A 23417-nucleotide genomic window follows, 5' to 3' on the forward strand; every position below is an offset into this window, starting at 1 on the left:
TGGAACCGGCCAGTCCTGTCTTGTCTAACATCAGTCTAAAGGACGTGATCAACTGACCTCGTTATCAGGCTGTGCTGCAGTGGTGTCCGCCGGTCGCCTGGTACGAGTAACAGGAGGTGCAGACACGTCATTCTGACCGGGAGACTCTACTCTCCTACCTATCAGACAGAAGATGAAAGGCGTGAAAGAAAGCCAGAACAACCACAGAATAACCTTCCTCTTCTAATCAAAGTCTGACAGGCAAATGTGCAAAAAAATTAGGAGCAAGTTACCTCTGGTTCTCCTTCGAGGTGGTGAGTAGATGAACGAGTCCCTGACGGGGCTTCCCTGGTCGGCCTCGGGCACCATGATGTCTCCCATCGGGAGTGGAGAGGGCGACCGCTGACCCAATGACTTGGTGACTCTCCTCTTGACTCTCACCATCTCTGTGATGACCGGGGCCTCAACCACTTCCCTTTTGACCTCCTCGTCACGGAGTCTCTGGATGAGGGCGTCGGCCACCGGCGTTCCGGAGACCACCTCCAGTGGCGTCTCCAACAGGGGAAGGTCCTCCTCCTGGTGGTTCCACAGGCGGCTCCTGGTTGGTCGACGGTAGACGCTGAGGGGCGGGTCATCCAGGGCGAGTGCAGAGGGCGTCTTCTCAGCGGTGCCTTCACCCCTCGTCTTCCTCCGGCTGCGGGGAGGGGTCAGGGCAACCACTTCCTCTGTGAAAAGGGCGAGGGTCACACCCGCACGAGTCGATTTGCGGGTCACCCTGCCTGGACTGCTGGGCTGTATGGCCCTTTCATCGTTCCCCTTCTCTTCCTCCTCAGGGACCACCGACTGAGTATGGGCGGCCGGGGTCTTGGTTCCAGTTGTGCTCTTCCTAGCGCTGCGTGTAACAGACTGAACTGACACCTGGTTGGCTGTTTCATCCATGGCTGTTGGCTCTCTGTTGCTCCCCACCTGGGTGTTCCTGGTCTGGCGGGTTCCCGTCCTTGGAGTGGCCTTCTGTGGAGTGCGCCGCTTGGTCGGGGTGGCCTTTGAGAGGACCACAGTTGACGCCGGGACCTCCTCCTCCCTTTTCCTCTCCTCCTGCTCTCTCCAAGGCTCCGGTTCTGGCTGGGATTCAGTTTTCCGAGCGCTTCGGCGAGGTGTGACGGGAACTCCGAAGTCCTGGCCGTGGCGGCAGCTCCTGGTGATCCGTCTGGGTGTGATTGGGACCTGAGCGTCTGTCTCCATCTCCGTCTGTCCCGCTGGCCTCTCGTCCTCTGACCCAGGCCTCTCCGCCTCCACTGAGGTAAACTTCACCATCTTCCTCTGGTTGGCTGTCCTGCGCGTCGGAGTGGACGGGGCTTTCCTGACCCCCACTGAGATTTCCTCCACAGACTTAGACTGGCTGTTGGAGGTCTTGTCCGGATTCCTCTCCTCCACACTGGCTATAGAGAGCTTTCCGGTTTGAGCTGCTTCTTCTTCAAGTATGGCTGCCAACTCACTTATGGCTTCTCCCTGGACAGGTTCATGGTTGTCTGACTGGATGGCTCCATTGTTTTCTACCCGAGACAGAGGCTGGTCTGCAGGGACAGAGACGGGCTCCTCTCGCTCTTCTTCTAGCTCAACGACGTCTGCCTTCATCTCCTCCTTTCGACGAGCACACGAGAGAGTCTCCTCTTCCATGGTCATCTCTTCAGTTTCCTCCAACGCTCCGTTCGGCTGCTCAATCTCATCCAGGACTGGTGACGCCTCTTCTGCTTTGGTTGGTTCAGAGTCAGCAGGGATATCATCTGGCTCTTCTACATGGTCTGTGTCAACATCTTCAGCTGATCTGGCTGGTTTAGCCTCAAAGGATTCAGGCAGGACGTCCGTGACTGGAGGAACATTCTCCATTGACATGGCCTCAGTTCCACCAGTCTCTGCCTCCGTCCAGCTATCCATGATCCCCTCCAGGGTGTCCATCCCCTCCAGGGTGTTCATCTCAGCCTTCTGCTCCTGCAGGGGCTCAGCTGCAGCCAGGGGGGTGTCCTGGTTGTCCGTATCCAGGCAGATGACCTCTGGGTCGGTCACAGGCGTCTCAGACGTGCCACCTGCATCCTCTGTGGTCAGATGCTTACTGGGTTCTAGTGGTACCGTGTCTGCATCGGCATCCCCATCCTCCAGAATCAGAGAGAAGCTGCTGTGGGCTCCAGAGGTGGCTACCTCTGGTTGGCTGCCTTCCCCCACCTCAATGAGCCCCAGGTGGGCGCCGTCGGCCAGGGCATGACCCTCCACCAGCTCCAGAGGAACCAGCAGGGTGGTGGAGGGCTTCAGCTCTGTGTAGCAAACCCCCTCTGCCTCGTCTCCTCCTACCCCCAGCCTCACCACCTCCCCCTCTAGGTCATCCTCCACCATCTGTAGGGGAAACACACAGAAGCATGAGAACATTTATAGAGCAAAACCTACGATCACAAAACGAGATACTTTCACCCCCTTTTCAAAAAGTGCAACTTTTAACATCAGTCACCCACAGCATTTAGGTCCACACTGCTTACATGACTGAGTTATGAAATCCTAAGACAGTCACTGTTTTACCTTTAGGTCTGCCTCTGTGGTGACCAATGAGAGCACAGCTGCATCCTGCTCCGATAGTGCAGGCAGGAACTGGGGGTGTGGCTGCGGGAGCTGGTCCAGGAAGAGAGAGGGGGGTGGCAAGGGGGCTCGCTGCCTCCCGTTCCCCTGCACCTCCTCGATGACCTCCACCTCGCTGCTGCCCGAGTCCTGCTCAGCAGGACCATCTGACTCATCTTCATCATCATCATCCTCCAACACAGAACTAGAGAGTTCCTCACTGTCGTTCAGGCTCACCACAGCTACAGGGAGGGAAGAGCCCCATCAAACACACTCACTAAAGGTAACATTAGCTATTATGAGTAGCGATGCCCGGATGACATTTTTGCTCGATACCGATATTTCCTTGCCAAAAAAAAACAATACTGATAAGATATTTACATTTTTAGCGGCCTTTTAAGCATTCTAGTACAGTTAAATAGTTAACACACACACACACAGATGCAGCGGTCTAGGGCACTGCATCTGTTTAAGAGGCGTCACTACAGTCCCTGGTTCGAATCCAGGTTGTATCACATCCGGCCGGGATTGGGAGTCCCATAGGGCGGCGCAATTGGCCCAGCGTTGTCCGGGCCCTCATTGTTAATAAGAATTTGTTCTTACCTGACTTTCCTAGATAAATAAGTGTCACACACAATTCTACTATTGTATTCATTTACATCACTGTCAATTAAATACTTTTATTGAAGGCAAACTGCAAACTCCACTATTGTGCCTAATCCTTATTGTGGCGAGCTTCACAACACATAACACAGACAGGTCGAGCCTCATTAGCCAGATGAAGCTAGCTGGCTGCATACAACATTAGCATTGGGCAACTGAGTTAAGTAGCTGGTTAGCTATGTATGTTCATGAACTGAAGTTCAATTTCAAAAGGAGAACAAGTGGCAACCTAGCTAATACTTACAAGGATTCCAAAATCATTGCTAAGAATAATGAAAAAGACCAGTGTTTCGACTGTTTTCAGGCTGGTTGTATTGGTGCTAGCTAGCTACCCCAGTTATGGTTGAACAAATGATGCTTCATTACCAACGCGGTATTGTAAACATTGTTCGTGGCCGGTGTTTGCTTGTTTGCAGACTTCACAGCTTTGACAGTGCTACTATATATTTTTTGACACGCAAAGACCCAAACGGCGTTCCATAGTATGATTGTCGTGAAGCTAATAGCAGTGACGCTATTACTGTGTAACTCTGGTTGATTGTCAAGGGCAATGAATCCCATTATCTTGCCTTTAATGGATTTCACCTTTGAGTTGTCTCGCTGAAATGTTCTTACTCTTCGATCGACACAGCAGACATTGTGGGCTAGGTTAGGAATGCTGTGTTGCACGTGTAGAGCAAAATTTTACGTGCCGTTATTACGTCATGTATGCACGGTACCTTTGACATCGGTTTTAACGTCGCCGTTAAACTAGACACAGGATAACACCGATGTTGGTATTTTTAACTAATACCGTCAGATTCCGATATATTCACCGATATATCATGCATCTCTAATTATGAGCATTCCAGACCATTATTGGTCAGTATTAGCCCAGAGAGGTGTCAATTCTGCTGCCAGCCAATAAAAACACAAAATAATTTGTGGTTGTAGCTCGTACAGTGAGCCCGTGTTAGATCTCTGATCGCATGACCTAGAAGTCAATGTATGTGACAAATAAAACAGTCATGAGCAAGAGGTGAGAGGTCACTCACATTGGGAGTCGGTGCCCGTGGGGTCTGAGGTGGCTATGGACACCAGAGACTTCTGGGTGGTGAGGGCCAGGGGGACGGCTGTAGGAGTAGACTCCTCCTTTACCACGTCACACACCGGCTCACTGCCCAGGGGAGAGAGAGGTTTAATATCAATAAATGGTTGTAAGCACATACACAACCAATATTGTTGGGATGCGTTTCAGGACATACCTGTTGAAGGATGTCCAGTTGTCAGAAGCCTTGTGGATGCCCGAGCGGGTCAGGGGAGGAGACAGGTCGTTGCCAAACAGATGGCGCTCCACAAACTCATCCAGATCTACAAGAGCAAGAGAGGAATCAACCAGGTCATTGTAGGTTTAAAATCAACTGCATCAAGATGAGTCCCATCTGGGTAAAACTCTTCCAAGCTTAGTATTTCGATGTGGTTAGGTTTAGCTCGGTCACTTCATTTCACTGTGGTTGGAGTTACCTGCACTGAGCTCCCCCTCACAGCCCCTCTGTACATTATCAAAGTCTAAATCACCTCAAACGGTCATGCCTTTTGCACAGTGAGGATAATCTAAACTGTTCCTCAAAAACATTAACGTTTTTGATTGAACACACATTTTTGGTGTTCACTTTGCCTCAGAGACTACACAGATTTGAATAATATGACACCATCTACACAGAGCTGAAACCAAGCAGGACATGAATGTAATGTATTTAATTTGTCTACTGGAGCATCTGTAAGATCCTGGCTGAGTGATGTCCTCACAGGTGGGTGGAACCCTCACCAGTGTGTTCTGTGGCATCCACAGGTTTCATTGGTTCAGTGGGTTGAGATTCATCCTCTTTGGGAGTCTCCTCCTCCACCACCTCCGCAGTCTCCACCTCAAGCTCATGGTTGGGCATATCAATAACTTCCTGGTGAAGGTTAGATTCCTCAACCACCTCTGCGTTAGGAGTTGGTTCTACTGCCCGTGTGACCCTTGGTTGGACTACAACTTCCTTTTCAGCCTTAGACTCTTGTTCAAGGCTGACCTCCATTTCCCCTACTTCCTGGTCCAGCTCCACTTCTCTGCTGACCTCCTCTTCCTTTACTTCCGGGTCCTTGTTCTGCCCTTCCTCCAGTGACAGGAGAAGAGTCAGCTCATTGGCTGCTGCAGGCTGCACTTCCTCCTTTGGAAGTGGGGCTTCCAGTACTGCTTGAGTTTTGAGGTTAACCACCACTTCATCATCATCCTCATCTGTGACCTCATTGGCTGGATGTTGAAGCGCCTCCATCTCCAGGTCTTCAGGCAGAGGTGCATCATGGAACTCCAGCGTGGTGTCCGTTGAAAGGACAGAGGCCTGGCTCATCTCCAAACCAAGGCTGAGTCGTCCTGGCAACGTGCTAGGCAATGCAGTTACCACGACAGAGGAGCCGCTCTCAGACTCTCCCCTCTCTGGTGAGGGCTCGCGGACCGGTGGTTGCAGGAACTTCACATGTGTGACCTTCACCTCCTCCACCTCTTCCTGCCCTTCCTCATCATAGTCAGCAGAGTGTGAGGTCCAGGCCTCAGGTCCAGCCTTTGACAGTGGAGAGCCTCTGGTCAGCAGGCTAATCTCATTCTCGGTTGCGATCTGTAGAGTACAAAACAAATCATTAATATGGTACACAAGGGTAAAGTATCTGAAAAGTTTGGTTGTTCATAGAAAGACTCTCTCAATTCCACTGTTATGTTGCTAAATAAGGCCCAGTGGTCCAGGAGGTCTTACCCCGTTGCTCCAGTGGAGGGTGCCTTTCTCTGACTGCGAGGCAGTCTCCTCGATGAAGGTGATGCGGCTCTCCTTGGGGCACAGTGGGGGGGTGACAGAGCGCCCGGGAGAGGCAGAGGGGGTGGCCACGGGGGTGGGGCGCAGGCTGCTCCTCAGGATGGACTGAGGGGTGAAGGCCGAGAACAAGGGACCGGACGTTGCCAGGGCTCGCGCTCGCTACGGGAAAGAAACAACCATTGGAGTTTCAAACACACAGTTGACAACCCACTGCAGCAGGCTTAGGTCTCAGGCACAGTGGTGTTCAGGACCATGTGATTTCTAGGAGTTAGAGTTCATTCCCAATCAAGCTATAAAACTAGGGCATTTCCAGTCATCAGTGAGCATCAGTGTCTAGGATGTGGGAGCATGTGCGACAGTGGGGACAGTCGACACCCTCCCCTTTTGTCTGGGTCTTACCTTGACCACCTGTGGGGTCTGCAGCAGGCTGAGCTCAGGGGCCTTGTTGATGCTTTTGGGGAGGTTCCAGGAGCTAGCTGCCCTAGGGGGTGTCAGCAGGGGTCGTGCCCCCTCTGGAGGAGTGGTCTGAGAGGGGTGAACCACTAGGTCCAGCACCCTGGGGGTTGGGACAGGAGGAAGGGTTAGGAAAGCATGTCAGATGTATTGAAATCAACATGTCAAACCTCTTACACAAAAGACTAGCGGTATGTCATTTATAGCTCATCTTACATACTTCCACCCAAACCTCTCATTGACATGGATGTATGATTAACGTGAGTCTGAGTTCGGTGGGATTATGTCAAATTGAGGTTCGGTGTGTGTCATACCTGGACTTCCTCTTGGAGGCCATGGTGATAGGCGTGCCCACGAAGGCCTCGGGCAGATCCCGGGAGGGGAAAAGCACCTCCGCTGCCCTGGGGCTGGGTGGCGTGGAGAGGGGAAGGGAAACAACTCAATTGAACAGATCAAATCCAGGGGTGGATAACCCATCTTTACCACTTACTTACATCTTAGTCAGATAGGGGGGTTGGGGACAGGGCGGTTGGGGTCTCACCTCTTGAGTGGGGAAGACTGGGGCGTGGGGTACTTTCCCACCCACACCTCCTCGATCTTCGACAGGACACTGTTGATGAATGCCGCTCTGGTCAGCACGTTCTCATTGGCCGACCGCTTGGCGATGGTCGACAGCGGCTGTGGCCGCGACACTAAGAAGGACACACATTATCGAAGTCAAGGGTCACACTGAAAACATAAATCAAACCTTGAAGCGTGTACAGAGCAGTGTAATAAGAAACTAGGAGGGACAAGGTCACATACCCTCTCTGAGGATGGTGGAGGGGTGGTGGTATGGCTTAGCTCTTTCCGTGGCCAGCTTCCTCTGGACCCGAGGAAGAACTTTCCCGTACTGATCCAGGATTGAGTTCCTGGTTTTGGTTCTCTCCTTCAGCTTGGGATCCCTCTCGTTCTAGAGAACAGATATATGAACAGAATGGAAACATTAAGGGCAGAATTCAGCAACATGTCTTATCAACACATGCACGTTAGGGTGACTTATTTCTAAAAACCATTTCTCGTAGCATATGTTCTGTATTGGTGAAGTGTATAAATAAACCATGAGTTTATTTAAATGTGAACGTACCACCATGTTCATCTTGAGGGTGTGGTTGAGCTGCAGGGCGGGGACGTAGTTAGCCTGCTGCAGGTAGTGCATCATCAGTAGCTCTCTGTTCTGGAGACCCCCTGTACCCTGCAGGAACCTCTCCAAGCACTCCTACACACACACACACACACACACACACACAAACACACAAACAGGTAAATCTTCAGGGATGGGATTGTCACATGAAAAAAAAATGTTATTGATGCGCATGCCAGGGTCGTGATTTCGCCCTGGTATAAAGGAAAGTTGGGGGAACAAGGCATCCTACTTGTTCAGCCAGACCCAGGGGCAGTTTGAGCAGCTCCTTCATGAGGCCAAGCTCCTGACAGGTCTGGTAGAGGAAACTTAACAACTCTTCCGTGTTCAGGCTGTTGGAGTGCTGCCTCAGCATGGCCCAGGCCTCCACCAGACACCTACACGGAGGGGTTTTACAAACATGTTAAACGTACCAGGAAGAAGAAAAAAAACATCACAATGCCGTCACTGTTAGCACGGATGCTAGCAAACACACACACACACACACACACACACACACGTATAACAGCCACCTGTTGTGTAGCAGCACAGCCAGGCAGAGCTGGGCCTGAGCGGTAGAAGAGAGGGGGCTTCATAACGTGGAGGTAGCGCAGGGCGATCCCGTGTTTCCCCTGGCACATGAGAGCTTGCAGGATGCGATCATGCTGCCAGCCCCACAGGGACGGGGAGGTGGTGGGGTGCAGCAGCATCTCCAGGGAGTTCTGGAGAGGGTCAAAATTCAGGTGTCAACTAGATGAAACCATTTTATCACTACCTTTATCAAATCAAATTTGTCACATGCACCGAATACAACCTTAATGTGATTACTTACAAGAAAAAAAAGAAAATATTTACTATATAAACAAAAGTATAAATATAAATAAAGTAACAAGAAAATCACATAACAATAACGAAGCTATATACAGGGGATACCGGGTCAATGTGCAGGGGTACAGGTAAGTCAAGGTTATTTATATACTGACTATGCATAGATAGACAGCGAGTAGCAGCAGTGTAAAAACAAAGTAAATATTCCGGGTGGCCATTTGATTAATTGTTGAGCAGTCTTATGGCTTGGGGGGGGGGGTAGAAGCTTTTATGTAGCCTTTTGATCTTAGACTTGGAGCTCCGGTACCGCTTGTCATACGGTAGCAGAGAGAACAGTCTATGACTTGGGTGGCTGGAGTCTGACAATTTTTAGAGTCTTCCTCTGACACCGCCTGGTGTAGAGGTCCTGGATGGCAGGAAGCTTGGCCCCAGTGATGTACTGGGCCGTATGCACTACCCTCTGTGGCGCTTTACGGTCAGACGCCGAGCAGTGGGTGAACAGGGAGTACAGGAGGGGACTAAGCACACACCCCAGAGGGGCCAGTGTTGAGGACCAGCATGGCAGATGTGTTGAACTGGAGTGGGTCCAGGGTTTCTGGAGTGATGGTGTTGATGTAAGCCATGAACTGCCTTTCAAAGCACTTCATGGCTACCGACATGAGCGCTACGGGGCAGTAATCATTTATACAGGTTACCTTCGCTTCCTTGGGCACAGGGACTATGGGGATCTGTTTGAAACATGCAGGTATTACAGACTCGGTCAGGGAGAGGTTGAACATGTCAGTGAAGACACTTGCCAGTTGGTTTGCGCATGCTTTGAGTACACATCCTGGTAATCCGTCTACCAACAAATCATTCTATGAAATAACTCACTGTACACATTTGAAATTCCACATGCAAGGTTTGAGTTACGGGGAAAAGGCCCCATCACAAACCAAACACTATCCTTGCTAAATGCTAACTTCCAGAAGTCTTCTAAAATGTGACTGGTTATAACCCTGTATTGTCTGGCGTGTATATGTGCACGTGCGCGCGTCTACCTGGTGGTCGTGGTGGTCCAGCAGCCAGAAGCCCTGCACCAGTTTGACCAGGCCGATGGGGATGGCGAAGGCAGTGGGGAAGGACTCCACAGACCCACCGCTCTTGTTGGGGAAGGAATACATCACATCCAACAACAGGTAGATCACCTGGGGGGGAGGGGTCAAGGCTCACACATAGAGAGAAGAAGTGTGTTCTGTCTCACTATACTCTGTGTGTGTGTGTGTGTGTGTGTGTGTGTGTGTGTGTGTGTGTGTGTGTGTAGAAGAGTGGGTCTGTATGTGTTAGGTGGATTTCACAAGTCTAGGCACTTGTGTGGGTTAGGAGTGTAAGGACGGGAGACAGCATTTAAAATCAAACCAATTCCCTGATATGAACACTTGGATGGTTGCGAGGGAACCCAGTACAGAGCAAGGATACGATGGCGTGCTTAGCAGATTCATCTATGTTCTCCAGGAGGTAAATATCCAGCAGGCCCTGTGGACAGCAGAGAGAAGATAAACACTAGGTGTGTTTTAGCTTCTGTTATACTATGTCTACATCTAGATGGAATTCCATGGAAATCATTCAGAGTATGTGCTCAAGGTAGGAAGTTAGATCCTTGTTTGGCTCTGTGTGTTTGTGTGCACGTGAATGCACAGGTACCAAATGCTTACGTGTAGCGTAGGTGGCGGATACTGTCCCGTCCCGCCCTCGTCCCGTTTCCACAGGTCAACCAAGCGATCACCGCATTGGGCGACTAAGCCATCAATCATCAGGCAGTCTGCACACCACTTCCCCCTGAGAAGAACAGATGGTTTATTCTAAATATTGATGGTGGTTGAGATGGTCTTACATGAAATGCATTAGTTTCCCAAAACAGTCTTTCACAGTAGGACTCCACAGTAGGAACATGAAGGAAAATGGACACTAATATGAGACACGCATACCAAATATAGGGTGTTTCTCAATATGCATACTACCACACTGCACGCTCTCATGCTCAGAGTACATTCTCAGAGTACATTCTCAGAGTACATTCTCAGAGTACATTCTCAGAGTACATTCTCAGAGTACATTCTTGTGAGGATAAGAGTGTAGAGAACACATAAAACATTCCCTTTGACAAGCACCCAATGTATTACCTTACACTGCCCCTCCCCATTCACTGAACCTTTATCCAGCCAGGACAATGGCAACAAGACAAAACAAGACATACAAAAAGTAAATCTTTTACTTCATAATTATCAGCTAGATGTGTGCGAATCGTAATAATCGAGCTAGCCAGATAGTTAAACAGGCAAAAGTGACCAAAAATGAATGTTATGCAAGGTAGATTAAACACTTGTAGGTAGCTAGCTACCAATTCTTCGTGGCTATCAAGCTAACAGTAGTAGCTAGCCAGTTAGGCCTATTGACTTTGTCATGACTGTCCTGACCAGGTCAAGTTACAGGAGACCACAACCCTACAGATTATCTCTCAACAGAGGAAGAGAGATCTAGAGGTCTGAAGATGTGGGGGTTTTATGACCCCTCACGCCCCTGGTAAATCTTAGGCCACAGACAAATTCCTTTGTCCTGTCACTATGGAGAACCAGCCTCGGAACATTAATCATGAAATAAAGGGACTGTGGAACAATGGTTTCCATCAGCCACAATGGTGGTCATGACGATAGATAGAATATGAAAATGTATGTCATTTTTGTTTTGTTATTAAAGGTTAATAGATGGCGGTATTACGAAAACATTGTAACGTGAAGAGTTTTCCTAGTATATGTTTATACATTGTACGTTGTGTGGAAAATGTCCAAATCAAAGGGAATGTTTTGGTAAAGATGAAATGTTAAGTTAGTTGTCTAAAATTGGATTTGAGTCAAATCTAGACCTTGCCTCATTAACTTGGTTCGCCCAGAGAATTTCCCTAAAGGGGGTTACGCCCACTTCTGACCCAAGGGTATAAAACCTGTGAGTAAAGAATTTACAGAGGCGATTACGTGACCCAAGCTACAGCCAAGGTCTAAAAAGTCAACGAACTCAGAAAGCAACAAGTTTGAAGACAAAGAAATCCTTTTCTACCCAAGCTACGGATGAGTAGCTGTGTCTAAGCAGGTGAATTCAAGCAGGACCCCCATAGCATCCAATCCCAGCGAATCGTGGTATCTAAAGGGTTTCATTCCTATGCTGTGAGCTCTGAGCTACAGAGCCGTCTGTCCTCAGAAGACCCCTTCCATAGCAAGTGTGAGGGAACAGACTCCTAAGCCAAAAGGACACTGACATCGGGAGGACGATCAGAGAGGTGCGCAGGAGAAGTGCGTCACCGAGCAGCTAAACGTTCCCCTGAACGGTCCACACAGAGAATCCTTGGAGGTCTACCCCACGTAATTACATCATTATATTCTGACCCATAGGAGCAGCAGTTTGGGGCAAGGCTAGGGTTAGAATAGCATAGCTGACAAATTCACCCAAATGTATATTTCTTGTGTACTTTCTTTTTCCTCTCTCTCTATGAAATCCCCATTTTGGGTAACACGCTCCATAGTGTGTTGGCCCGTTATACTAAGTTCAAATCAATAGCCTATAATGTGTTTTGTCTATGTGTATCTTTTATCATCATTTTAGCTTTTTAGTAAATAAATATTCAACTAAGATTGGTGTGGTACGAACTCATTGATGAGACCTGGGTCCGTGCAGATTCACGGACTATACGACGTTCAGAACGAGATTGGTAGAGGTAACTGGTTAATTAGCGGCTGAGTTTCTATTGGGAAATAGAAACTCAATAAAAACGAGTTTTCCCATGGTGCCCCAGGTTAATGAGTTAATAATTGCTTGATTCAGTTAATGGCGCAATTAGAAACTTGAACAACAGTCATCACATTAACTAATACAACAACTTTTTATGGGCGTGCGATCTACGGTACGTAGGCAGGTAAACATGCCAAAATGAACACAGCGTATATTTATTAACGTATCAAGATACAATACTGTAGTCAGGCAACATATGAGATTTGAATAGGAAGACACGTTGCATCATTTTTAAATTGGTTGTGTCATATTTCTTTGCATACATTTCCGATGAAGCTTTCAAACAGAGTATGTATTCGATAAGACCCTTCGTGCTCCATTTTGATACTTTGACTTGGACTCATACTCCCAACGCGCCGTGCTCGGAGCACAGTGGTATGCATTTTGAGAAACACCCATACTGTTTTTTGTGATGTTGTAAACGGATCTTCAGAAGAAAGACACCGAGGGGACTAAGTTAAACTTTTCCTGTCTATTCTTGTTGATGTGTTTTACTATCAGTCCTGTACCAGCTCGTGGATGATATGAACAGCACTCACTTGGAGAGCTGCTGCAGCTCCTCTCTGCGGATGGTGTAGTAGTTCTGGTTCACAGAGTAGCTGTAGAAGGGCCGGGGGATCTGCACAGCATCCTCATCTGGTTGACAGGGGAATTAAAACTATTGCAAACCTATAATAGTGGACATCTCTAGCACTCCATCTGAAATGGCACCCTACTTACTATGACGTACACTACTTTTGGTGTACATGGTGAAAGTGGTCTATGTTCCAAAAGGTGGCATGGAATATGGACTGAACTTAAATGTTTGAACTGCTACCACAGTACGTGGTCTTACCGGAGCCCTCGGGCAGGAGTCCAGTCCGACAGAACCAGAGGACCACCTGGGCGTACTGAGAGATAAGGCTCGACACCAGATTCTTATTGATGAGACCCAGCAGACCTGCACATAAATCAAATGACATTTTATTAGTCACATGCACCGAATACAACAGGCGTAGACTTCACAGTGAAATGCTTACTTACAGGCCCTTAACCAACAATGCAGATTAAAAAAAATACCTACAAGAATAAGAAATAAAAGTAACAGCAGTAAAATAACAATAGCGAGACTATATATATAGGGGTGTACCGGGAACAGAGCTTGTGCGGGGCCACCGGTTAGTTGAGGTAATATGTAGGTAGAGTTATTAAAGTGACTATGCATAGATAACAGTCTGGGTGACCATTTGATTAGGTGTTCAGGAGTCTTATGGTTTGGGGGTAGAAGCTGTTTAGAAGCCTCTTGGACCTAGACTTGGTGGTCGGATACTGCTTGCCGTGCGGTAGCAGAGAGAACAGACTATATTTATTAATTTTATTATTTCACCTTTATTTAACCAGGTAGGCCAGTTGAGAACATGTTCTCATTTACAACTGCGACTTGGCCAAGATAAAGCAAAGCAGTGCGACAAAAACAGCAGAGTTACATTGGATAAACAAACGTACAGTCTATGCAAATGAAGTAAGATTAGGGAGGTAAGGCAATAAATAGACCATAGAGGTGAAATAATTACAATTTAGCATTAACACTGGAGTGATAGATGTGCAGATGATGATGTGCAAGTAGAGATACTGTGGGGCAAAATAGCTTTTTTAAATGTATTTTTTACAAAAATAGCAATATGGGGATGAGGATGTTGGGTGTGCTATTTACAGATTGGCTATGTACAGGTACAGTGATCAGTAAGCTGCTCTGACAGCTGATGCCTAAAGTTAGAGAGGGAGATAAGTCTCCAGCTTCAGTGATTTTTGCATTTCATTCCAGTCATTGGCAGCAGAAAACTGGAAGGAAAAGCAGCTAAAGTAGGTGTTGGCTTTGGGTATGACCAGTGAAAAATACCTGCTGGAGCGTGTGCTACGGGTGGGTGCTGCTATGGTGACCAGTGAGCTGAGTTAAGGCAGGGCTTTACTTAGCAAGGACTTATAGATGACCTGGAGCCAGTGGGTTTAGCGATGAATATATGGTCCAGCAGACGGGAGCATACAGGTCGCAGTGGTGGGTAGTATATGGGGCTTTGGTGACAAAACAGATGGCACTGTGATAGAGTACTCAATAAATTGGATGCAGAGTATTGGAGGCTATTTTGTAAATGACATCGCCGAAGTCGAGGATCGGTAGCATGGTCAGTTTTACGAGGGTGTTTGGCAGCATGAGTGAAGGATGCTTTTTTGCGAAATAGGAAGCCAATTCTAGATTTAACTTTGGATTGGAGATGTTTGATGTGAGTCTAGAAGGAGAGTTTACAGTCTAACCATACACCTAGGTATTTGTAGTTGTCCACATATTCTAAGTCAGAACTGTCCAGAGTAGTGATGCTTGTCGGTCGGGCGGGTGCGGGCAGCAATCGGTTGAAAAGCATGCATTTAATTTTACTAGCATTTAAAAGCAGTTGGAGGCCACAGAAGGAGTATTGTATGGCATTAAAGCTCGTTTGGAGGTTAGTTAACAGTGTCCAAAGAAGGGCCAGATGTATACAGAATGGTGTCGTCTGCGTAGAGGTGGATCAGAGATTCACCAGCAGCAAGAGCAACATCATTGATGTATATAGAGAAAAGAGCCAGCCTGAGAATTGAACCCTGTGGCACCCCCTTAGAGACTGCCAGAGGTCCAGACAACAGGCCCTCCGATTTGACACACTGAACTCTGTCTAGTAGTTGGTAGTTGGTGAACCAGGCGAGGCAGTCATTTGAGAATCCAAGGCTATTGAGTCTGCCGATAAGAATGCAGTGATTGACGGAGTCGAAAGCCTTGGCCAGGTCGAGGAAGACGGCTGTACAGTATTGTCTTTTGAAGAGGGGGATGACTGCGGAAGCTTTCCAATCTTTGGGTATCTCAGACGATACGAAAGAGGTTGAACAGGCTAGCAATAGGGGTTGCAACAATTTCTGCGGATAATTTTAGAGAGGGTCCAGATTGTCTAGCCCAGCTGATTTGTAGGGATCCAGATTTTGCAGCTCTTTCAGGATATCAGCTGTCTGGATTTTGGTGAGGAGAGGGGGCAGCCAGGTGGAAAGCATGGCCAGCCGTAGTAAAATGCTTGTTGAAATTCAATTATCGTAGATTTATCGCATAGGTTTAAAGATTAAATCATTGTGAATCCAACCACGGTGTCAGGTTTCAAAAATGCTTTATGGCGAAAGCATACCTTACGATTATTTGAGAACATAACCCAGCAGACAATCATTACAAACAGTAACCAACCAAGTAGAAGAGTTACACAAGTCAGAAATAGAGAAAATTAATAACTTACTTTTGATGATCTTCATATGGTTGCACTCAGAACACATTCATTTATTCAATAAATGATCCTTTTGTTCATAAAGTCTCTTTATATCCAAAAACCTTTTCTTCAGTAATCCACAGGCTCAAACACAGTAACAAGAGGCAGACAAAAAAATCCGAATTGTATCCGTAAGGTTCATATTAAAGGTCGACCGATAATGATTTTTCAACGCCGATACCGATTATTGGAGGACCAAAAAAGCCGATGCCGATTAATCGGCCAATTTAAAATGTTTATTTTATTTGTAATAATGACAATTACAACAATACTGAATTAATACTTATTTTAACTTGATATAATACATCAATAAAATCAATTTAGCCATAAGTAGATACTGAAACATGTTCAATTTGGTTTAAATAATGCAAAAACAAAGTGTTGGAGAAGAAAGTAAAAGTGCAATATGTGCTATGTAAGAAAGCTAATGTTTCAGTTCCTTGCTCAGAACATGAGAACATATGAAAGCTGGTGGTTCCTTTTAACATGAGTCTTCAATATTCCCAGGTAAGAAGTTTTAGGTTGTAGTTATTATAGGACTATTTCCCTCTATACCATTTGTATTACGTTAACCTTTGACTGTTGGATGTTCTTATAGGCACTTTAGTATTGCCAGTGTAACAGTATAGCTTCCGTCCCTCTCCTCAGCAACCAGCAACACAACGACAACAGCCACCACATTGAAGCAGCGTTACCCATGCAGAGCAAGGGAAACAACCACCCCAAGGCTCAGAGCGAGTTAAGTTATTAGCGCGCGCTAACTAGCCACCCATTTCACTTCGGTCACACCAGCCTCATCTCGGGAGTTGATATGCTTGAAGTCATAAACAGCGCAATGCTTGACACATAACGAAGAGCTGCTGGCAAAATGCACGAAAGTGCTGTTTGAATGAATGTTTACGCGCCTCAGTCAGATTATATGCAACACAGGACACGCTAGATAATATTTAGTAATATCATCAACCATGTGTAGTTAACTAGTGATTATGATTGATTGTTTTTTATAAGATAAGTTTAATGCTAGCTAGCAACTTACCTTGGCTTATTGCATTTGCGTAACAGTCAGTCTCCTTGTGGAGTGCAACGAGAGAGAGGCAGGTTGTGATTGCGTTGGACTAGTTAACTGTAAGGTTGCAAGATTGGAACCCCCGAGCGGACAAGGTGAAAATCTGTCTTTCTGCCCCTGAACGAGGCAGTTATTAACCAACCGTTCCTAGGCCGTCATTGAAAATAAGAATGTGTTCTTAACTGACTTGCCTAGTTAAATAAAGATTAAATATAGGTGTAAAAAAAAAAAAGTTTAATCAGCAGATCGGCACGCAGAAATACTGATTTCCGATTGTTAGGGAACCTTGAAATCGGCCCTAATTAAATCGGCCATTCCGATTAATCGGTCGACCTCTAGTTCATATAAACATGTCAAACGATGTTTATATTCAATCCTCATGTTGTTTTTAGCCTAAATAATTGCCGTACCTGTAGGTAGTGTGGTCTACAGCTTATCATGAGAAACTCTACCTCAGGCGAGCAATAGCTCGAGATTTCCTTCGGTGTCGTGCACCAGCTGTTGTTTACAAAAATACATAGACCGCTGCCCCTTTCCTTACCAAACGCCGCTGTTCTATCCTGCCAGTACATCATATAACCAGCCAGCTGTATGTTGAGTGTCGTCATTCAGCCACGACTCCGTGAAGCAGAAGATATTACAGTTTTGAATGTCCCATTGGTAGTTTAAACTTCCTCGTAAATCATCAATTATATTCTCCAACGATGGCACGTTTGCTAGCAGAATGGAAGGAAGTGGGGGGGTTTATTCGATCACCTACAAATTCTCAGAAGGCAACCTGCCCTCTGGCCCCTTTTTCACCCCCTCTTCACACAAATCATGGGGATCTGGGCCGGTTCCCGAGAAAGCAGTATATCGTTCACTTCGGGCTCGTCAAGACTTGCTAAAGGTAAAAACATTTTTTAAAGGATTCTGCCAGTCCGTGGTGAGTAATTGCAGTCCTGATGTCCAGAAGATAATTTCAGTCATAAGAGACGGTAGCGGCAACATTATGTACAAATTAAGTTTAAAAATGTTACAAACGCAAATAAACAATTGGTTGGGGACACGTAGAACGTCTGCCTTCTTCTCTAGGGCCATTTTAGTAAAGGGTGTGTTAATGGCTCTAACCACAGGGAGTGAAAGCCACCAACCAAGACACTTGTGTGAACCCCGTCTCTGCCTCTCAAAATATTGCTATTTTGTACATTTTCTCTACAGAAGCAAAGTGGTATTCAGTTGCATGAGCACCGCAAGCCGCTCTGCTCGGTCAACAACCAGTGCTTCAACGTTAAAATAAATAAGCCTCCTGGCAACGGTGCCCCTTGTCTGAATTAGGCTTTACCTCGCTGAGTGAGTTCCTGTGCCTCTCTGAGCAGACAGTGGAAGATGGTGCTGAGGTTCCCCAGTAGCCTCTGGCTGTGCTGCAGCAGCTGAAGGGTCGGGGAGTCCGTGAAGTTAGATGAGCTGTCAAACAGGGGAGCACCTGGGGGGAGACAAAGAATAAGGGCAGACGGAAATCAGAAAACACAGTCCAGATTGCTGGACCTCCTCACATAAGAAAATCTATTGCCCTTGGAAAACATATCAAATCCAAAAATGCTTGAGGAAATCACATGACAACACAGCTGCAAGTTGCTATAGTTACCAACCAAATACGCAGCCATGAGTATTCTTTTTAATGTAAACCAGAAGATCAATAAGGTGTTGATAGAGTGTCATGCTGATCACTGTGGTAGGAAACACTCACATATGCCATCCAGCTGCTCCTTGGTGTGAACCACCTTGTCCCAGGCCCACTCCAGAATGTAGCGCAGGTTCACCGCAGAGCCTGGTTGCTCTGTGAAGCAAACACCACCATTTTACATCTAGGGGTGCATCTCAATAACCCAAACTGTCTGTGTCACCCCGTCTCCTTTCCTCTATCTGCGAGGATGTGAATATCTGAAAGTGATTCACCTGTTGTGTGTGTTCGGATCAGTGTACATGTAGTACAGGAGATGAAGCCAGGGTTGATCTAAAAAACAGGGTGCCAGTGTTGTTATGCAGTGTCTCACCCTCAGCGGTCCACTGCTTGATACAGCTGGTGATCAGGCCCAAGGAGCTGGTCTCTATGGCTGTAGACAAGATGGCGTCCAACTGCTCTTCCTGACCAGAGAGGGGAAGAGAGTCCGGCACATTGAGCTAATGCATTCACATATATAAAATTGTCCTTAAAAACCTTTAGACACTGGAAAGTTTGTACAGCAAAAAGGAATAACCGTCAACCTCTCAGAAGCTGTGTGTGTACCTGAGAGAGGCTGGAGGGCTGCACGTCAGCCAGGCGAGAGGAGAGCAGGCCGGACATCAGGCAGCGGGAGTAGCCATTTGAGATGACATCACTGGAGCAGGGAGCAGCCTTCTTCAAGAAGCTCAGAGTCTGAGACAGCAAGAGATAGTTCATGTGATTCACAAGATAACATCCTGCTGTATGGACAATGGATGACTAAAGGCTTAATAGTCAACTAATTGAAAGTCTTTATGTTAGCCACATGTACAGTGCATTCAGAAAGATAAAATACAGCCTTGTTCAAAAATTGATTAAATAATTTTTCCCCCTCATCAATCTACACACAATACCCCATAATGACATAGAAAAAAAACAAGCTACAAGCTTGGCACACCTGTATTTGGGGAGTTTCTCCCATTCTTCTCTGCAGATTCTGTCAAGTTGGATGGGGAGTGTTGCTGCACAGCTATTTTCAGGTCTCTCCAGAGATGTTCTATCGAGTTCAAGTCCGGCCTCTGACTGGGCCACTCAAGGACATTCAGAGACTTGTACTGAAGCCACACCTACGTTGACTTGGTCGTGTGCTTTGGGTCGCTGTCCTGTTGGAAGGTGAACATTCAACCCAGTCGGAGGTCCTGAGCGCTCTGGAGCGGGTTTTCATCAAGGATCTCTCTGTACTTGGCTCTGTTCATCTTTCCCTCGATCCTCACTAGTCTCCCAGTCCCTGCCACTGAAAGCTGTCACCACCATGCTTCACCGTAGGGATGGTGCCAGGTTTCCTCCAGATGTGACGCTTGACAAACTCAAAGCAGCCTGTCATGTGCCGTTTACTGAGGAGTGGCTTCTCTCTGGCCACTCTACCATAAAGGACTGATTGGTGGAGTGCTGCAGAGATGGGAGAACCTTCAAGAAGGAAAACCATCTCCAGAGGGACTCCGGAGCTCTGTCAGAGTGACCATCGGGTTCTTGCTCACATCCCTGACCAAGGCCCTCGTCTCCTGATTGCTCAGTTTGTCCGGGCAGCCCGCTCTAGGAAGAGTCTTTTTGGTTTCAAACTTCTTCCATTTAAGAATGAGGCCACTGTGTTCTTGGGGACCTTCAATGCAGCAGACATTTTTGGTACCTTTCCCCAGATTAATGCCGACACAATCCTGTCTCGGAGCTCTACGGACAATTCCATCGACCTCATGGCTTGGTTTTTGCTCTGACATGGACTGTCAACTGTGGGACCTTATATAAACAGGTGTGTGCCTTTCAAAATCATGTCCAATCAATTGAATTTACCACAGGTGGACTCCACAATCAAGTTGAAAAAAACATCAAGGATGATCAATGGAAACAGGATGCACCTGATTTCAAGTCTCATAGCAAAGGGTTTGAATACTTATGTAAATAGTTATTTTTTTAATATAAATTTGCAAATGTCAAAATACCCTTTTTAGCTTTGTCATTGAGGTATTGTGTGTCGATTGATGAAGAAAATCTTTAATTTAATACATTTCAGAATAAGGCTGTACTATAAAAAAAATTGGAAAAAGTCGAGGGGTTTGAAGACTTTCCACATGCACTATAACTATCTTTGCAAAGATACAGGTGGAGAAAATCCACCAAAAATGTAGGGATAAACTCACCTCTTTCTGATACCCAGAGCAAGTTAAGTGCACAATACCAGTGCTGAGCAAACAGGTTGCATCTGTTCCAAGGAAAAACAAATTACCAAGTCATGACAACATTTACAAAACTTATCCGAATGACTTTAAAGAGCTAAATGTATTTCTATTTGCTCAGGGTGTTGTGTGAAAAGGCTTGCGCTGTGTGTCCAACTTGCCGAAGTTGTATGTGGTGGGTTTGAAGAACTGTTCTGGCGGGGGGCAGGTGTAGGGCAGGCCGCGGCTCAGGCTGCGCTCGTGCACCAGGACGTCCAACAGGGGGCAGGGTGACGTCATCTCCACCACCGAATCCAGAGACCACACGGCCAGGTAGGGACAGCTGCGCAGAGACTCCCCCGTTCTGACACACACACACACGTTGGTTTAATATTCATGTAATCATGTAAAAGCTTACTATCAACCCCAGAAATTATTTTCCATCAACACCCCCCCACCCCCCAAAAGTAGACTTGTTTGTAAAAAAAAAAAAATTAAAACCAACTACATTCATAAATGAATAAATAACCTAATTGATAAACGCCTGGTATTCGGGGAAATTGGACACACCATGCGATTTAGGCGGCTGGTGATGGGATATTTATGTAAGAATGTTACCTCAGAGAGTCAGGCATCTGTGCATGGTACCATCTGTTGATGTCAAAGACGCCGATGTAAGTGGAGGGGTTGCCCTGTCCGTAGGCCTTCACCTGCCAGCTGAAAATGGACACGCTGGTGTCTGGAGACGCAACTGACGGGGGAGAAAGGAGAGAAGGCCTTAGTACAACCCGTGACCACAACAATGAAAGCGCAAGCACCTCATACAGTTGAAGTCAGAAGCTTACATACACTTAGGTTGGAGTCATTAAAACTCGTTTAACAACCACTCCACAAATTTCTTGTTAACAAACTATAGTTTTTGCAAGTCGGTTAGGACATCTACTTTGTGCATGACACAAGTAATTGTTTACATACAGATTATTTCAAAATATCACAATTCCAGTGGGTCAGAAGTTTACATTCACTAAGCTGACTGTGGCTTTAAACAGCTTGGAAAATTCCAGAAAATTATGTCATGGCTTTTAGAAGCTTCTGATAGGTTAATCCAACTCAATCATCAAGTTTGCGGACGACACTACAGTGCTAGGCTTGATTACCAACAACGACGAGACGGCCGACAGGGAGGAGGTGAGGTCCCTCGGAGTGTGGTGTCAGGAAAATAACCTCACCCTCAACGTCAACAAAACAAAGGAGATGATTGTGGACTTCAGGAAACAGCAGAGGGAACACCCCCCTATCCACATCGATGGGACAGTATTGGAGAGGGTATTAAGTTAAGTTCCTCTGCGTACACATCACAGACAAACTGAATTGGTCCACCCACACAGACAGCATCGTGAAGAAGGCGCAGCAGCGCCTCTTCAACCTCAGGAGGCTGAAGAAATTCGGCTTGTCACCAAAAGCACTCACAATCTTCTACAGATGCACAATCGAGAGCATCCTGGCGGGCTGTATCACCGCCTGGTACGGCAACTGCTCTGCCCACAACCGTAAGGCTCTCCAGAGGGTAGTGAGGTCTGCACCACGCATCACCAGGGGCAAACTACCTGCCCTCCAGGACACCTACACCACCCGATGTCACAGGAAGGCCATAAAGATCATCAAGGACATCAACCACCCGAGCCACTGCCTGTTCACCCCGCTATCATCCAGAAGGCGAGGTCAGTACAGGTGCATCAAAGCAGGGACCGAGAGACTGAAAAACAGCTTCTATCTCAAGGCCATCAGACTGTTAAACAGCCACCACTAACATTGAGTGGCTGCTGCCAACATACTGACTGAACTCCAGCCACTTTAATAATGGGAATTGATGTAAAATATATCACTAGTCACTTTAAACAATGCTACTTAATATAATGTTTACATACCCTACATTACTCATCTCATATGTATATACTGTACTCGATACCATCTACTGCATCTTGCCTATGCCGTTATGTACAAAAACATATGAATGAGTGATGGTACAGATTCTTTATCCCTTTACACTTGTGTGTATAAGGTAGTAGTTTTGGAATTGTTGGGTTAGATTACTCGTTGGTTATTACTGCATTGTCGGAACTAGAAGCACAAGCATTTCGCTACACTCGCATTAACATCTACTAACCATGTGTATGTGACAAATAAATTTCATTTGATTTAATTGACATCATTTGAGTCAATTGGAGGTGTACCTGTGGATGCATTTCAGACTATGGTTTGCAACTGCACATGGAAACAAAGATCATACTTTTTGGAGAAATGTCCTCTGGTCTGATGAATCAAAAATAGAACGGTTTGGCCATAATGACCATCGTTATGTTTGGAGGAAAAAGGGGGAGGCTTGCAGAAGAACACCATCCCAACTGTGAAGCATGGGGTGGCAGCCTCATGTTGTGGGGGTGCTTAGCTGCAGGAGGGACTGGTGAACTTCACAAAATAGAAGGCATCATGAAGGAGGAAAATTGTGTATACATTGAAGCAACTTCTCAAGACATCAGTCAGGAAGTTAAAGCTTGGTCGCAAATGGGTCTTCCAAATGGACAATGACCCCAGGCATAGTTCCAAAGTTGTGGCAAAATGGCTTAAGGACAACAAAGTAAAGGTATTGGAGTGGCCATCACAAAGCCCTGACCTCAATCCTATTGAAAATTTGTCGGCAGAACTGAAAAGCGTGCGAGCAAGGAGGTCGACAAACCTAACTCAGTTACACCAGCTCTGTCAGGAGGAATGGGACAAAATCCACCCAAATTGTTGTG

At 46.7% G+C, this 23417-nt stretch overlaps 1 protein-coding gene across 1 annotated transcript in view; it reads right to left on the bottom strand.

Annotated features, from left to right (window-relative positions):
- LOC112262006 (protein ELYS) overlaps nt 1-23417 on the bottom strand; it is a 35913-nt gene that overhangs the window by 5296 nt on the left and 7200 nt on the right. The window contains 27 exon segments of the mRNA XM_024437668.2: nt 58-158; nt 273-2367; nt 2548-2825; nt 4281-4402; nt 4491-4596; nt 5054-5882; nt 6018-6233; nt 6474-6630; nt 6842-6934; nt 7069-7219; nt 7332-7479; nt 7654-7785; nt 7943-8087; nt 8223-8276; nt 8278-8411; nt 9558-9704; nt 9976-10032; nt 10212-10335; nt 12879-12975; nt 13175-13279; nt 18050-18190; nt 18455-18544; nt 18762-18852; nt 18995-19123; nt 20605-20666; nt 20802-20983; nt 21238-21370. Of these exon segments, the coding sequence (XP_024293436.2) occupies nt 58-158; nt 273-2367; nt 2548-2825; nt 4281-4402; nt 4491-4596; nt 5054-5882; nt 6018-6233; nt 6474-6630; nt 6842-6934; nt 7069-7219; nt 7332-7479; nt 7654-7785; nt 7943-8087; nt 8223-8276; nt 8278-8411; nt 9558-9704; nt 9976-10032; nt 10212-10335; nt 12879-12975; nt 13175-13279; nt 18050-18190; nt 18455-18544; nt 18762-18852; nt 18995-19123; nt 20605-20666; nt 20802-20983; nt 21238-21370 (6119 nt within the window).

The sequence above is a fragment of the Oncorhynchus tshawytscha genome, linkage group LG11 (assembly GCF_018296145.1).
Source record: "Oncorhynchus tshawytscha isolate Ot180627B linkage group LG11, Otsh_v2.0, whole genome shotgun sequence".
Classification (NCBI taxonomy): domain Eukaryota; kingdom Metazoa; phylum Chordata; class Actinopteri; order Salmoniformes; family Salmonidae; genus Oncorhynchus; species Oncorhynchus tshawytscha.